The 16,687-nt window shown below is 40.1% G+C and overlaps 1 protein-coding gene across 12 annotated transcripts in view; it reads left to right on the top strand.

Annotated features, from left to right (window-relative positions):
* Nucleotides 1–16,687, top strand: part of FMNL2 (formin like 2) — a 316,443-nt gene that overhangs the window by 246,767 nt on the left and 52,989 nt on the right. For all 12 annotated transcript variants that reach the window (XM_064382754.1, XM_064382750.1, XM_064382761.1 and 9 more), the window contains exons 8-9: nt 218–294; nt 2,224–2,317. In XM_064382754.1, the coding sequence (XP_064238824.1) occupies nt 218–294; nt 2,224–2,317 (171 nt within the window). The remainder of the gene's footprint in view (nt 1–217; nt 295–2,223; nt 2,318–16,687) is intronic.

The raw sequence follows: 16,687 nt of genomic DNA, 5'->3' as shown, positions 1-16,687 counted from the left end.
AATGGGACTGGAGGTGCAAACCACTGCATGGGGCATTCTTGAAATTTTTAATAGAGAAATATGCTGTGACAGTGATGAAGTAGAGACATAAATGCATTTATGATGGTGTAAGTTTCATTAAGTAGATACTTCGGGTTTTTGGTTTTAAATCAATACTGACAGTTCCCTAACTTGTCTCCCAATGCTTTGTGTTTCTTTTTTTCCCTGTTAATTTTAGTATGGTTTCAACATGGTCATGTCTCATCCACACGCTGTCAATGAGATTGCACTAAGCTTGAACAACAAGAATCCCAGGTAAGCTTCTTTTGTAGTATGCAACTAAATGTATCCAGGGAAAATGGTGAGCTAGTCCACACTTCACCAAGTTTCTCTTTGGAAACTTTCAAGTGTGACTCTCTGAAATAAGACTGGCTATAAACTCTTTGGCTGTGTAGAATTTTTCCTTTGAGCCAAGTTACATTCTAACATGGGACAGAGTTGAGCAACTGTCGACAATTCTAGCCCTTTACTCTCCTCAAGCTTTTGTTCTGGCTGCTAAATTTGGAAAGGATCAGGTTGCCAGGCCTCGGGGGCCAGGAGAGTCTTGATAAAAGGTTTACCTCTGTCGGTTATTGAAAGCTAACTAAAACCACCATCCTTCATCTACACTTCGCTTGGTAACTTTACATATGTAGCTTTAATTACTGAACAAAAATAGAAAAATAATTGTAGTGGCCAGCATGGTGGCTCACACCTATAATCCCAGCACTTTGGGAGCCCAAAGCGGGGAATCACCTGAGGTCAGGAGTTTGAGACCAGCCTGGCCAACATGGTGAAACCTTGTCTCTACTAAAAATACAAAGAATTAGCCAGGCGTGGTGGTGCACACACACCTGAAATCCCAGCCACTCGGGAGGCTGAGGCGGGAAAATGGCTTGAATCCAGGAAGTGGAGGTTGCGCCACTGCACTCCAGCCTGGGTGACAGAGCAAGACTCTTGTCTCAAAAAAAGAAAAGTAATTGCATATGCAGATTTCCTTTCATATTCACCTTCTGTAAAGGCTAGCAACAGATGTAATTCACATCACAGATTAGTGCTAAAAGCCAGTCTTCATCAATTTTAGTTATTTTAATGTGCTTTCTATTCTGGTGAAGTATTCTGCACTTTTCAAATGTGCAGTTCCCTTTCATCCAATACCTCTCTGTAGACAGAATATCTGAAAACTGTTAACCCAAATATCTGATTATAAATTAGCCCTTTCTGATTTGGAAAATGCAATGCAAACTATACAGTCATCTTTAAATACTGAATATTTTTCTTTCAAACGTCCCCTGATTAAATCTTTTGCAGCTCTGTGATTTCTTCCTCAGTTTACTAGAATCCTAAGTAGTCATGCTGCTGTGTTTCTGCCTTCTACTACAGGGAAGTCACTATGCATGTTTTAAAAGACAATTGACATTGTGGAGTATCAAAACAGTCTTTGTTTAGAGGTTGGTGATGGTTGTTATTCTAGAAAAAAATGAAATACTTAAGTGGTCTTATGATTGAAGAAACAATGCTGTTTCTTTCTTGACATTGTATTTGAAAACTTAGAGTGTATCTCTATGTTCTCTTTCCAAAAATATTTCAGATGGAGTTTTATTTTCTTGAGTCAGAGAAAATATTCTTGTGTTAGTAAAGCTGTAATCCAGCTCCTTCCAGATCTCCTGTATAGGAAGAAGAAAGGACAGAAACTTGTATTTTCATGGGAGATTTATGGATCCACCCCTAAATGAGCACATTTAAAACTTAGAACATGAATTTCAGTTGATTTTGAACTTTTTTTTTTTTTGCAAATGTTCTACCACTATCTCTAAAACCAGAGAATACACTTAACCGTAGTTTGTTTTTCAGCATATTCTCATTCCCTCTGATTTTCTGTACCAGTAAACATTTTTCACCTATATGTACTTAGTCACTTGATGATATAGGTCTAAGAGATTATCCTTCTCAGAACTAGTTTTCATCAGTGAGTAATTTGTAGTTTTGGGAAATGTGCCTTCCAAATTTGATATCTGAGACAAATCATATTTAGAAGTCAGTAAATGTTTGAAAATGTACTTAATTAAACTGTACCTTAGTAACAGTTTTTAAAAATGTAAGGGCGAACGTTTTATTCTCATGTAACTTGGAAAGAAGAAATAGCTGACTCATCATGCCATTTTCACTGATTTGTGTTTTTCTTCTTTCTTCTTGTTTTGACAGAACAAAAGCCCTTGTCTTAGAACTGTTGGCAGCCGTTTGTCTTGTCAGAGGCGGGCATGAAATCATTTTATCAGCATTTGATAACTTTAAAGAGGTAGGCTATACTACAGTTTCCATAAGACTACTCACGTGTCTTATATTTGGACAACTTTGAACAGAATGATTTACCTTTTCATTTATTCTAGGGCCTAAGGAACATAATAGTTTATTTCTAAGATGTCACTGAGAGGAACGTAATGCACTTAGTCTAAATTTGGTAAATCATTTCCAGGATAAATTAAAAATAATTGCAGTACTCATTCTTTTTTAATTTTTATTTTTTTAGAGAACATGGAATAATCCAGTTTGAAAACCGGTTTTGTTACATGTATGTGGTTTTCATTAGGGTTGACATTGACACTCGATCATCTACCATGCAAATTTTATGAACTCTTTCATCATACTTTCCTCAAGTCTTTTTTTTTTTTTTTGAGACGAAGTCTCACTCTGTCTCCCAGGCTGGAGTACAGTGAGACGATCTCAGCTCACTGCAACCTCTGCCTCTCAGGTTCAAGCAATTCTTCTGCCTCAGCCTCCAAAGTGGCTGGATTACAGGCACATGCCACCACGCCTGGCTAACTTTTTGTATTTTCAGTAAAGACAGGGTTTCGCCATGTTGGCCAGGCTGGTCTCGAACTCCTGACCTCGTGATCTGCCTGCCTTGGCCTCCTAAAGTGTTGGGATTACGGTGTTAGCCACGGTGCCCAGCCTCAAGTCATATTTTTGCTGGAAGCTATGAAAAACCTGGCAAATACTGGCACTGATTTTGGGAGTGTGTAAACTTAAGTGATCTTGTCACAGACAATCAATAATGCAACAGATGAGCATGGTTGAAAATGACCACAAAAGAAGGTGGGATTACACATAGATAACATGACACCAAGGATCCTGCCCTGAAGTATCAAAACATCATCACCTAGATAGTAGCTGTTTTCCCTTAGGGCTAGTGGGCAGGACTGTAGGACCAAAAAGAGTGCCTGTTTGTTCCCCTGATATATGTCTGACATCAGAGGCTACTTTGAGGTGAGAAATTACAAGGTAGTCCTTGGAGAACACTTGGAACCCTAGGTTACAATAGGACCCTTAGCCAAGTTGTGTGTTATTCTAGCAGTCCCATTTAATTCCAGATGTTTTGGATTGAGATCCAAGCTGGTTTAAAATCCAGGTCACAGAGGGACTGTTTTCTCTCATCTTTCCTGAATAGCTCTGTTCTAGAAACCGTGATAGTATTTATTGAGAACTACTATACATCAGGGCTGTATCAGCTACATGCATGGTATCATTTTAGTTCTATAAGAACATCTTTGAGACAAGTATTAACATCTTGATTTTAGAGAAATTGAAATACATGGTTTACCTATGGTCACAGAACTAGATAAGTGGCAGAGCCAGGGTCAGGACTTGATGCTTCTGATCCTGAACTTCCTTGAAATATGATGAAGTTGTGGCCTTGTTGTGTGTGAATCTCTTGAAGGAAATAAGGGAAATACTGAATGACACAGGACTTCAGAACCATTTCCCCTGCTTCCTACCTCCTTAATTGGACTTATTACCCAGCTGCCAAATGTTCTAGACACCTGCCCTGTGACCCTCTACATAGGCTGGGAAGCTTCAAAGATGTGAACAGGCAGACACTCCTCTTGCTCCTTTATTTGCATTGCCTCCCTATCTCTAGTCCATTCTGTAAGAGTTTGATATTATCCATTTTGTAAATGCCAGCTGTGCAGAGAACCAAATATTATCTTTTTTTTTTTCCCTTTCTATTTAGCCCCAGAGATAGTGAAAAAATATCCAGGTTCTAAGAGAATGATGAAGAATAATAGTGATCTTTAAATTCATATTCTGGCTTCCAAGACAAATATACTTTAGAGACAAGAATGTGTGAATGCATGTCTGTGAATGTTTTTATATATCATGTATAAATATATAAATTTTACATTTATAAATAAGTATGTTTGGGTGGATGGATTTAATATGAAAGAGAAACAGTATGTGCGGCTAATATAACTCCCAAACCTTTATCGTTAGGTCATATTTGAAAATATTGCATACTGAGTCCTTTTCACACTAGAAACATTTACTATATAGTTATCAGTGGCCCTTATTACAATGACTCATAACAAGAATCTGATTATACTTCAGGTCAAATTATATCCTAAAAATACATTTGTATAGAACAAGTGTAAAAGCCAGGAGTTCATGAGATGAATGATAATTTTTTTCTCCTAGGTAAGATATAGTACCTTTCTTATGCATAGTAGGTCCACAGATACTTGCAGAATTGAGTTTTATCTCTTTGGTGCCAGACTTATATATGGTTCAGCTATTTAAGGTGTAGTATGTGCTTAATTGAATAAAAAAGTAATGTTAAATCTAATAGCTAGATAGTAGTAATGAGATCTAAATTACTTTTGACATTGAATTTTTAGAGCTTTAACTAAAACTGACCTCATTACTGTAGTTAATTAGGATAGATGGTAGGTCTTCGGGTTCTGTTTCTCCTTGGCATGGGCATTTGCATCTGAGACAAGGGGATAGCAGTAGTCTAGGGAAGGTCCTCAAATGCCAGTGGGACCTAAACGCCAGCTGGTGTCTAGGTGCTTGACATCCTCATAAGAATGAATTCAAGGATGAGTTAGAAAATAGTGAAAGTACGGAGATTTACTGCAAAGCAAAAAGTACACACTCAAGAAAGGGGAATGTGGGCAGATTCGAGCCAGTCACACAGTGTGGTTTGGGGCTGCTGCCTTTATGGATTTCTTTAACCAAGGGATGGAATATTCATGGAGGTTCCTGGAAGAAGGTGGAGATTTCTCGGAACTATGGTGCTACCCATTTTTACCCCAAATAAGGGTGTTCCTTGACTGTCATGGCACAGATGGGTGTGTGATTTAGTACAGAATGAGGTCCTAGGAGAAACCTAGATCAAATCCAGTGCCATGTTGAACCCAGTTGGTCTTAGCCAGCTTGGTCTACACCCTGTTTTTCACGGTCTTATCAGCCCCTAACTTCTGCAGCTGTTTCAGCAGTTTCCTTTTGCTTAGTCATTTAAAACTGCTGCCTGGAAATTTTTATTCTGCTGCAACCATCCTGCATTATTCTTGTCTCGAAACCATATAGACAGCCCAAGCAAAGGGATTATTATCCTAATAGTCATGGAAATGAAGACAAGGTAACAACATGCTCCCAGGAAACTTAGTTGTTACGGATAGGTCAGAAGAGCCTCAACCTATTTATCCAATATTGAGGTGCAAAAGGTGTTATTCTGTGTTGATCTTGTTTTCTGCAACATGCGATGCCACTCACAGCTCAGAGTCTCTTAAATCTCTGCCTCTTTTTCTCCCATCTTTATGTGAGTAAAGTAGTTGTTTTTTTTTTTTTTTTTTTTTTTTTTTACGCATCATAGTAAAGTGAATTTTTTAACCTTTTTAGCCAAAATGTCATTGGAATCTTCTGGTTTTATAATAATATTCATTATTATATTCTGACATGCCTGTGCAGATAGGGCTTTGTTCAAGGAATAATTCCTTTTGAGCCACCCATTGGCAGAGAGAGTACCATACGAGGTACCAGGATACTAGGAAGGAGGACCAAAGAAGAGTCTTTGCCTTCAACAAGATTGTTTTTAAAGCTTTTTATCTTTTTTAGTAAGTTGGGATTCCATTCATCTCCCTAAGAAGGATGAAAGGATTATCTTTGTTTTTATTGGCAGGAATGAAGGGTGGAGTAGGGGAGTTCAGCATCTATTTTTTTTTGCAAATGAAGTAGTATGCTTTAGAGTAGCCAGACCCTTTGGGCTTTGATCACTGTTAGAGCATAGCCAAGCGTACTAACACAATATGGTACCAGATGCTAGAAAGAAATTTAAAAGACCATGTACCTTAAGTAGTTTACTTAGCAGGATTCTTTCCCCCTCTCCCTCTTGAGCCAACAAATCGATTCTGTCTAATTTGACCACCACTAATTAATTAATTCAGATGTAAATTAAAAGAAGTTTTTATTTGGCTGTTGCAAGATTTTTATGTATGATTACATCATTTTCTCATATTTCAATTAATATTTAGAATCCCAAGTTTGGTCTTGTATTTTTTTCCCTAAAGAATCTTGCTACAAATCTTGTAATATCTGAAGTGCATGCTTTATGAAGACAGGGAACACCTTTAGTTTAATGGTATGTGATGGTGGCAAGAATATTAACCCAAAGCTTTGTTTATGATAGAGGTGGGATTGGGGTCTAAGCCTGCTGTCACTGAGCATACACATACATTGCTTCAATGTTTGTGATGATAAATGAGTCTTAATTACACGAATTCAGATTATACCGCACGTGGTTTGTGACATGCCTGAAAACATGAGTGTATTGAGTAGATGAAGATGAAATCATTAGCAGTCAACCATTGTGCTCCTTGAATTCTTTTTTTCTTTAAAGAACAATTGTGTAAGGGGATTAACACATCTGGTTTTGTGTTGAAACGTCTCTTAATGAAAATTTATGATCTTGAAATAAGGACCAGGGTGAGAACAAGGAGTCATCTTTTTTTTTTCTTATTGGCTTATTTAATAATGGCCACATGGAAGGACATATGACCATCTTCACTAAATTAATTTTTTCTTAGTTGCATGGCAATGTATATTTTTGAGCCCTGAGACTACCAAACAAAAAAAAATGCATTTGGAAGTAAAGGCCACCCTTTGGATATTTATATTAGTTCCGGGTCTTCTTTGCAAGAAGCACAAACTGACTCTAACACATAGAGGAAAGAGTTGATTGAAAAGATGCTGGGAAAAGCACAGACTTGACAAGGAGCCTGGAGAACCAGGCTTGGAAAATGGGCAGGCATTCCTAAAGTGTGGCTACACTCTGGCTCTGCCTTTGAAGCTGAGCCACCAGAAATACCATTTGGGGTTCTGGCCTTGCTTTTTCTTCTCTTCCAAATGACATGGACCATAGCTAGCAATCTGCTGGCTCATAAAACTAGGCCTACTGGTTAGGGACCTCAACCAACCCCCACTTCACATTTCTAAACACTACACTGAATCTCATTTCCCAGGGGAACCTTGAAGTCTTCAACCTAGATCTTGTTCTCAACTTTTTCTTAGTCTTTCTACTTTCTGCATTATATTCTTTGATATATTTGAGAAATTGGCTTACTTTTTAAAAGTATCTCCAAAGGTTTGGCAAAAATTCTTCCTTTTGAAGTCAAAGAGGAAAAGCACTGAGGCCCTGTAGACTCTGCAGTAGAGCAGCCACTATGACACGAGCAATAACATCCTCTCAGGGCTTTCAGCCACCAGCTTTCCCAGGCTGCTGGGAGGTGCACCTGGAATTCATCAGAATTTCAGTTCAATTATAACTGTGTTCTCATCTGCTTCCATGATGACAGCATCTGGCTTTAGCCAAAAAGCCTGAATTTGGTTATTAAAGGTTCAACTCCCTCCCACTTTTGACCTTCCAGTACAGAAAGATGGAGCCTTGTGAAATGAGCCACTCAAGGCCACCAGCGCTCTGTACACCGCCCTCTTGGCAGTGGTTGTTCTTTTTTCCGCCTGTTGCTAGAAGGCTTCCTAAGAAAGCTGATGTGTGGTTTAGCTACTGGGCATTTGAAAGGACTCGTGCTACACATTATTAAGTTGATTTAAGAAAGCCTGTCAAGTTTTATTTATAGTGGACCAAATTGGGCAGGAAGGAGAGTGAAGATTTTGGTGTGCTTCCAGCATCCCTCTGAGTTTAATCCCATCTAATCTAACCTCTCAAGCATTTGAGGGGATAGGATTATAAATCTAGCATGAGACCATCCAGATAACTTCCTAAGTGGTAAAGTAAGGGTACTTACTTTTCTCAGTCTCTCATTGAACTATGAGCAATGTATTCTCTCAAATCTCAAACTCTGGGAGCCACAGTCCTAAAGCATCTAGGTATTTTGCAGTATGAGGCCAGAATTAGATTGATGTAATTCACTAAGACTCTTCTTGGCTGGTCCTCCTTCTTAGCATTAGGGAGCAAAGTCCTAGTCTTATGTGGTATTAATGCTACTGAGTAATTTCTTTTTTGTCTGTTTATCAACTGTTGTAATTATTGCCCGTGGATACGGAAGTACCCCACACTTAATTACACTCCTGGCTTCTATGGGTCAGGAAGTCAGGCTGGCATGGCGGGGATTGTCTCTTCTTTGTTGTGTCTGGGGCCTCATCAGGGAAGATCTGAATGACTAGTGATGGCAGTCCATCTGGAGGCTTCTTCATTCACATATCTAGTTTTTGAGCTATGATACCTCTCAAGGGTTGGGCCCAGCTGGGACTATCAACCAGAGAGCCTCCATGTAGAGCTCCACATGGCTTGAGCTTCTCACAGCATATCATCTGGCTTCTGAGAGAGAGTGCCGAAGGAAGGAGCATCGGAAGAGCCACCATTCCAAGGGGCAGAGGCTGCCGTGTGTCTTCTGAGCTGGTATTAGAAGCTGTACGGTGTCACTTCTGCCATATTATCTGGGTTACTAGTGAGGCCCTGAGCCCAACTCAGATGCAGGGGGAAGGAAACAGCTTATCTTCTTGATGATTGGAGTGTTGAGTCACTGTGCAGAACATGTGGGGTGGGAGAGATGACTGTGGCCTCATACTGTCACAGTCTGTATATCTCAGGAAGTCTCATACCTCAGTAACTGTATGAGATTTACCAAAATGTTTATTGTTTTTCCTCTTTCACTTCCTCCCTCTTCTTTACTCAGTCCAATACTTGGTTTTTCCTTTTGCCTGAAAACTTTATAAACTTTTTGACTGGAGATGAAAAGGATAGTTAGTAATTTTTTCACATGAATCTACTATGGGCAAATGATATTGTGAGAGCCTTCCCTAGAGAAAGGAGCCATTTTCATAGGATGTCCAAGCTTATTTTCTGGTAGTGAGCTAGTTATTTCTTTACCATCAGTGTCTTTAACATCTGGTTAAGGGAGTGAAGGCTGGCATCTTCCTGATCGTTAAGGGGTGAGTTATTCTAACTTACTGGAAAAAATGTGAATGCCCTCTGTGTGTCAGAAACACTGATAAATAGTGGAATAAGAAAATGAATCAGCCGGGCGCAGTGGCTCACGCCTGTAATCCCAGCACTTTGGGAGGCGAGGCGGGTGGATCACGAGGTCAAGAGATCGAGACCATCCTGGTCAACATGGTGAAACCCCGTCTCTACTCAAAATACAGAAAATTAGCTGGGCATGGTGGTGCGTGCCTGTAATCCCAGCTGCTCAGGAGGCTGAGGCAGGAGAGTTGCCTGAACCCAGGAGGCGGAGGTTGCGGTGAGCCGAGATCGCGCCATTGCACTCCAGCCCGGGTAACAAGAGCGAAATTCCGTCTCAAAAAAAATAAAATAAAATAAAATAAAGGGGAGCTTCCCAGGCTAGTTGAGGAAGCAGATAAGTACTTGGACAGTTGTAATACCAGTCTTTATAAAGGTAATTGCAGGAAGCTCTACAAAGAGGAGGAATAGCTGACCAAGACAAAGTAGGGGGAAGAGGCAGATGTGGAAAGAGCTCTCAGGGAGGCTCCCTGTAGGAGACAGTGCCTGAGCAGAGTTTAGGGTGAGCAAGGTTAACCAGGTGTATTCCTTTCCCATTGCTGCTGTAACAGATGACTACAAACTTTGTGGCTTAAAAGAATACCAGTTTATCATTCTATAGTTCTGTGGATCAGAAGAATAAAATGAGTCTATAGGGCGGTGACCTCTGAAGTCTCCAGGAGAGAATTCATTTCCTTGGCCTTATCAGCTTCTAGAGACCACTTAGATTCTTTGGCTTCCGGCCCCTTCCTCCAGCTTTAAAGTCAACCACATAACATCTTGTCTCTGTCTCTCTGCTTCTATTGCCACATTGCCTTTTCTCCCTGACTTCTCTGGCCTTCTTCCTTTAAGGACCCTTTTGATGACATTGGACCCATCCATAATAATCCAAGACAGTCTCCCCACCTGAAGTTCCTTAATTTGATCATACCTTTGCAGATACCATCATATGTTTGTAGATATGATCAAATTAAGGAACTTCAGATGGGGAGATTATCTTTTTACTGTGTAAGGTAACATAGTCAAGGGTATCAGGAATTAGCACGTGGACATCCTGGCAGTTAGGAGGAACACATCATTCAGCCTGTCACACCAGATAAAAAGAGTGAGGATGTCATTTTTTTTACCAAGAAGGTAGTATAAAGAAAAATTGGTAGAAGAGAAATATTGGGATAGGAAATTAAAGGCAGATCAGAAAAGGCCCCCTTGCTTATCCCAGGCTCTTCATAGTGCCACATGGCCTAAAAGGAGCAAGTATGCTCCCCAATCGACTGTTTAGATTTTAACTCTGTTAAAAAAGAATTTGCTTGTATGTTTTGCTCTGAAAGTCAATTAACAGTGGGCTCAGCATGCAGTTGCTTTGATAGAGCAGGGTGTGTTTGGGGTCTGAGCTTTGTTTCAGAAATCTTACCATTCATATTTCTCATTCCTTGGGCCCCTTTTTCCACCGAGAGTCATCTGCTTCATCAGCTGCTGTATTCATTCACTTACCACGTCTTCAGGACTGCCCTTTTTTGGTGGTCCTGGGGGAGCTTTAAAAAAAAAAAAACGGAAGTACAGGAGGATAATGGTGCTCAGAGCCAGGCCAGATTGTCACATTATCTGTTGTACAAATGTGGAGATGCTTTGCTTCACAACCTGACTTTGATTAGATTCCTTCTGCACCACGTAAGCCGAGTGCAATTTTATAAAAATAGGGAGCCTCATCCTCTATTTTAAATATAGTAGCCACTGAAAAAAACAAAACAAAACAAAAAAAGTGTTAGGGTGTTGGTGCCATGTTATTTTTATTCATATAAAAATACTGCTTCTATAATGCATGTCCTTTGCCAACTATAAAAGCTGGCATATGTGCCCTGATTTCATATTCTTGGAAGATATCAAGGAGAACCCCAAGAGAAAGCAGTGAGAGCTGGGTATTATTTTAAGACCCTGCAGAACCTGAGACAGAGACTGGCACTGTTCCCTGAGCTTTCACTTGGGAAGTATTTCTTTGACATTTCGATGTTGTCTGGTTTAAGGTACAGAGGGACGGTATGAAGCACTCTGCTGTGAGCTGATCAGAAAATCAGAGTCAAAACTGTTACAGCTTTGGCAATATCATCACCAACTCTAAAAAGCATTCGAATGGAAGTTTTCAGTATCTGGGCAGGATTTGGTTGCCATTCTGGCATTTATTTCGTGAAAGGCCTATTTTAGGATCCTGTTGGTTTGCTCTTCCTGTGTGAAGAGCTGCTTCCCTGCTCTTTTACTCCCTCACTCCACCCTGACTTTTGCATACTCAGGATACTTAAAAAAAGAAAAGTACTCCATATGTTATGTCTTCTAGCTGTATTTTTTTTTTTTTGGAGACAGGGTCTTGCTCTTTCATCCACGCTGGAGTTCAGTGGTGCTATGGCAGCTCCCTGCAGCCTGGACTTCCTGGGCTCAGATGATCCTCCCACCTCAGCCTCCTGTGTAGCTGGGACTACAGGTGTGCACCCCCACACCTGGGTTTTTTTTTTAATTTCTTGTGGAGACAAGATCTTGCTGTGTTGCCCAGATTCATTTCAAACTCCTGGCCCTAAGCGGTCCTCCTACCTTGACCTCTCAAAGTGCTAGGATTACAGGTGTGAGCCACACTGTGTCTGGCCTGCTAGCTGCTTTTTAAATTAGTTTTATATTAAGTAAAAATAAAAATTGCTGCTTTTATATGTCAAGGAATTCTGGATTATAGCTTAGTTTAGCAGTCATTAGTCCAGGGCTAAGCCCTAGACACAGGGTTATCGTAACCATCTTATTAAATAAGCATGTAGGTTCAACTATAGTTATTCAAAGTTATGAAGTGCTAGATATGTTAACTAGGAAGAAGGATAAGATAAATCATATATAAATAATATCTGTGTATCTGTGTGCATGCATGTCTGTACATTTGTGTATGTATATTAAATATATATGTGTATATATTAGGAGTAACTCTGTAAAGATCTATGTATGCAAAGTAATAAGCCCTAAAAGGAAGCAAATGAAAGGATTTGGAATGGCACTGGGGCAGCTCCGTGTGTGTGTGTTTATTTCTGTTGCTTGGACCATCGGGGAAGTAATAATTCCTCACATGGCTAGACTGTCCCTTGTGTGCAGAGTTAGATCTTCCCTCTGGTAACATTTTATATGGCTGGTTTTGTCTTTTCTAAAGATGCTCAGTTGTCTTTTGTGTAACATCTCTCCAAACTACCATCTTTTCTTCGAAACTGTGAAACAGGATCAGAACTCTTTGGAATTTCCAGGAGACCGTTGAACAAATATCCTTTTTACAATGACCCCATTTCAGGGTAAGGGGAGTTTGTTAGAAAATAAAAAAGCATCAGGCCAGGCGTGATGTTTCATGCCAGTAATCCCAGTACCCTGGGACACCAAGATAGAAGGATTGCTATAACCTGGGAGTTCAAGACTAGCATGAGCAACGTGGTAAGAGCCTGTCTCTACAGAAAATACAAAAATTAGCCAGGGAAGGTGGTGCATGCTTGTGGTCCCAGGTACTCAGGAGGCTGAAGTTGGAGGATTGCTCGGGTCCAGGGGGTCAAGACTACAGTGAGCTGTGATCACACCACTGCACTCCAGCCTGGGTGACAGAGTGAGAACCTGTCTCTAAAGAAAAGATAAAGCATGATTTCTGTGCCACAGAAGATTTTACTGCCTTGAGAAAGGCTGAACTAATTTTAGCAGGTATTTTGTTGAGGACCAAATGTATACTAAGGTCAACACCATGAGGACAGTAATTTTAAACTTTAAGAAAATTATGCGTATATTTATATTTGTATGCCTAATTATAGTTTAAACCAACATGTTAGGTGTTATTGACAATGAATGTGCTTATTGAGCTTGACTCCCTGTGTGAGTCAAGTTCAAATTTCATTTGAAATGTAAACTCTCGTAAAACAAGCACGTTTTTAATTTATGTGGGGTCTCTCATCAATAAGGGTTTTGTTTGTTGGTTTCTTTCAAACTAGCAATTCTCTTCAAAAGAAAGCATGAACAGAGTTCATGAATGAATTCCATTTTCTTTATTGTAAACATTAGTATATAAATATGTAGAAATAGGCTACTGTTAATTTTTATTTAATAAAAATTTATGGTTTGTTTATTGTTTCCTTAGTGCCAGTAGGCTAGTATATATTATTTTGTTAATTCTCAGATATGCTGTCTGAGGTAGGAACACAGAGGGAGAACTAAGAGCAAATGGGCTGATAACTCTGGGATTTTTACACAGATCCATTTAACTCAGAGTTTATATACAGCCTTACATAACATGCCTCGCATTCCAGCCACTTTCTACACAGGTTCGTATATTGTCCTCAATTTTTCACCAAAAAACAAACCTAATGGGAATGGTTGGAGATTGGATAGATTATTGGGGTGTTTAAAATTGCTGGTAAAATTCAAAACAGACCATGCCGTTTGTACAGGGCCCAGTGGGAGAAGGGGGTAGGTCCTGAGCAGAGTGATGAGGATGAGGAGAGACCCGATTTGATGGAGAGAGTTCTGCGAGCAGAGAGTTTGGCATGAAATCTGTCTTAAAGGCAGCATAGGTCAGAATATATTTGTTGCTTGTCCAGGAAAAATGACGGGGGCCCATGCTACTGAAGAAAAAACATGACGAGAGGCAGGCGTGAATGAGGTTCTGAGGAAACCGTGGTGGAGAGATTGGAAACCTGTGATCGAAAACGAAAACAAAAACAAAAACAAAACAACTCAACTAGAAGATAGATACAATTAGGAGGGAAAAAAGAGGGAAGAAACTCACAGTTACATAATACTTTACAGTTTAGAAAATGCTTTATGTATATTGCATTTGATTCTGTGAAAATCTGCAAAAAGCCTTTTATGCAAATTGGATAAATCTTAAGGAGTATTGTGTAGCTCTGTATAAAATACAGCAGAGGAGAAAGTTGCTGCTATCTGGAAGACAGGTGGTTTGACTATCAAATGACTGAGCCCTGGACCCAGTTTGTGGCCATGTCAATAAATATGAAGCCCAAAAATGACAGAAAAGGCAACAAGAGATAGGGTGGTCACTGAATATGAGAATGGACACAAGAGGAGAATAAGAATCTGTTTAAATAATACACATTTAATGAAGAGGACAGTAGCACAACCAGAATGAACAAATACAATCTGGAGATTTCTTTTTTTTCAGGCAAAGAAAATAAAACTTTTTTTAAAAACTTATTATTTTAGTGAGAGTATAATGCCTGAGGTCAGATTCTTAGTTTTGCAGTGAGGATAATGAATGAGAGAACAAGTTTAAACAGAGGTGACTAAGGAGAGAGGGAGTATGTGTGTATGTGTGAGAGAGATCCAATAGGGATCGTCACTAAGTAACTGAGGAGGAAAACTCCCCCACAGGGACCCTCGTCTAGAAAGAGAAGAGTAGGGAGACAAGGCTAGAATGGGCTAGAAGGATGCATAGAAGCGACCAGCACAGCACAAAGGGGAGATGGTCAAGACGATGAGCGGATACCTGGTAGGTCTGGTGTATTGTGATGTAAGTTTTGGTGTAAGCTTTAGGTGAGAAGTTAGTCGAATGGTTTTTATATCTCTTCCAATTCTACAGTTTCATGATTCTATATAAAACTTTGTCTACACATGCCTATGTTTGTAATGTGTATTGTGTGTACATCTTCAGATAGTTCCCTTTAAGAAAGATTAAGTGCTTCTTTGACTGCAGATGAAAACAAAGTACCTAGATAATAAAATAGTAGGCACCTTCATTTCCAAATGAGAAGAGAAACTGACATATCTGAGGCTAGTTGGCAGGATAGCAACAATCCTCAAAGAGATCACTGTGACTGTCTGTAGACAATATTGTGACTTTGGTCCTAAGTTCCCTTTTATGACTACCGAGAAGGTGGCTGCATCAATCCCTTGGCTCACGTTTCATTTAAAAAATCTGCAGTGTGTCTAAGGACCTCGCTGTTTCCCTAGCCTGAGAGTGAGCTGGCCCTGCTGTTAGTACCACCTCACGAGGTACTGTTGAGGGCTCGTCTGCGGAAGAAGATTTGCTGGCTTGTGTAGCTTTTGAAAGATAGAGCTTTTGAGTCTTGATTTAAGCTTTTCATTTTCCAGCTCCCCTGTCCTACCCCAAACTGTTCTGCCCACTGCAGCTCAACAGCCATTCTTTATTCCTTTCAACACAGCGGTGTGTGTGGCTTCTGCGTAGCTCTTTAATTTTATATATCAGTCTGCCAAGAATTTATAGTCAGACTCGGTTTTCATTCACAATTGACTAAAATACACTCACTAGAAGAAAATGGCCCCTTGGTTCCTGATTTTGGTCCAACAGTCACTGTCAGTCACCTCTCATCTTGCAGTTGAGTTCTCTGACAGGATAGTCCCCCCAGCTCTGCGTCACAGGGGAGTGGAAATGGCCAGTCATGGTAACATGAGCTATAGGCTCTGTGTTGTTTTGGCAGTTTGGTTTTGGCAGTGGAAAATGAGGGCTCCTTTCCTGCCAATAAACGTACTAGCAACATGTGATATCCCAGATTTACTGGTTCACCACTAAAAGCAACACTGAATTTTTCATTTTCAACTATTTTCCAGGAAAAGGTGTAAAACTAGTAAAGGGTGCTTTCTATGTGGAACGTGTCGAGAATATGTTTAGCACATTGGTAAAAGATAATTTTTTGTTCCTTGTATATTTGTTCCTGATTGATTGATTGTTGTTGTTTTTGAGACAGAGTCTTGCTCTGTCACCCAGGCTGGAGTGCAGTGGCACAATCTCGGCTCACTGCAACCTCCACTTCCCGAGTTCAGGCAATTCTCATGCCTTAGCCTCCTGAGTAGTTGGGACTACAGGCGTGCGCCACCACACCCAGCTGATTTTTGTATATTTAGTAGAGATGGGGTTTTACCATGTTGTCCAGGCTGGTCTCGAACTCCTGACCGCAAGTGATCTGCCCCCCTCAGCCCCTCAAAGTGCTGAGATTATAGGCGTGAGCCACCATGGTTGGCCCATGATTATTTGATACTATGTTGTCAGGCGTCCCAGACAAATTTGTTTAGTTGGGTGGATTCATTCAGTATAAATTTCTGAACTTTGAGGAATGTGTGTTCTATATATTTTTTTTCTCATGCAGAGGAGATCTGTTTCTGTCCCTTTTTCATATTCTTGCTTCAAATCTAACATTCACTTGGCTTTGGGGAAAGAATATCTTCTAGCCTTGTAATGAGTCTACATGTGACAGGGTGGGCAGTTCCCAGAAGTAACCAGGGAACAGTTAGGGGCTGCTTCCGTCCAACCTGGTAAGTACCTGGGATTGTACCTGGCCTTGTTGAAGAATTGCAAGGAAGTCTTTTCTTTTTCTTTCTTTTTTTTTTTTTTGAAACAAAGTCTCT

The sequence above is a fragment of the Aotus nancymaae genome, unplaced genomic scaffold (genome assembly GCF_030222135.1).
Source record: "Aotus nancymaae isolate 86718 unplaced genomic scaffold, 86718_ANA_hifiasm-v0.15.2.pri h1tg000029l, whole genome shotgun sequence".
NCBI lineage: Eukaryota > Metazoa > Chordata > Mammalia > Primates > Aotidae > Aotus > Aotus nancymaae.
The sequence above is the reverse complement of the archived record's forward strand: the minus strand, read 5'-3'. Positions and strand labels throughout refer to the sequence as shown.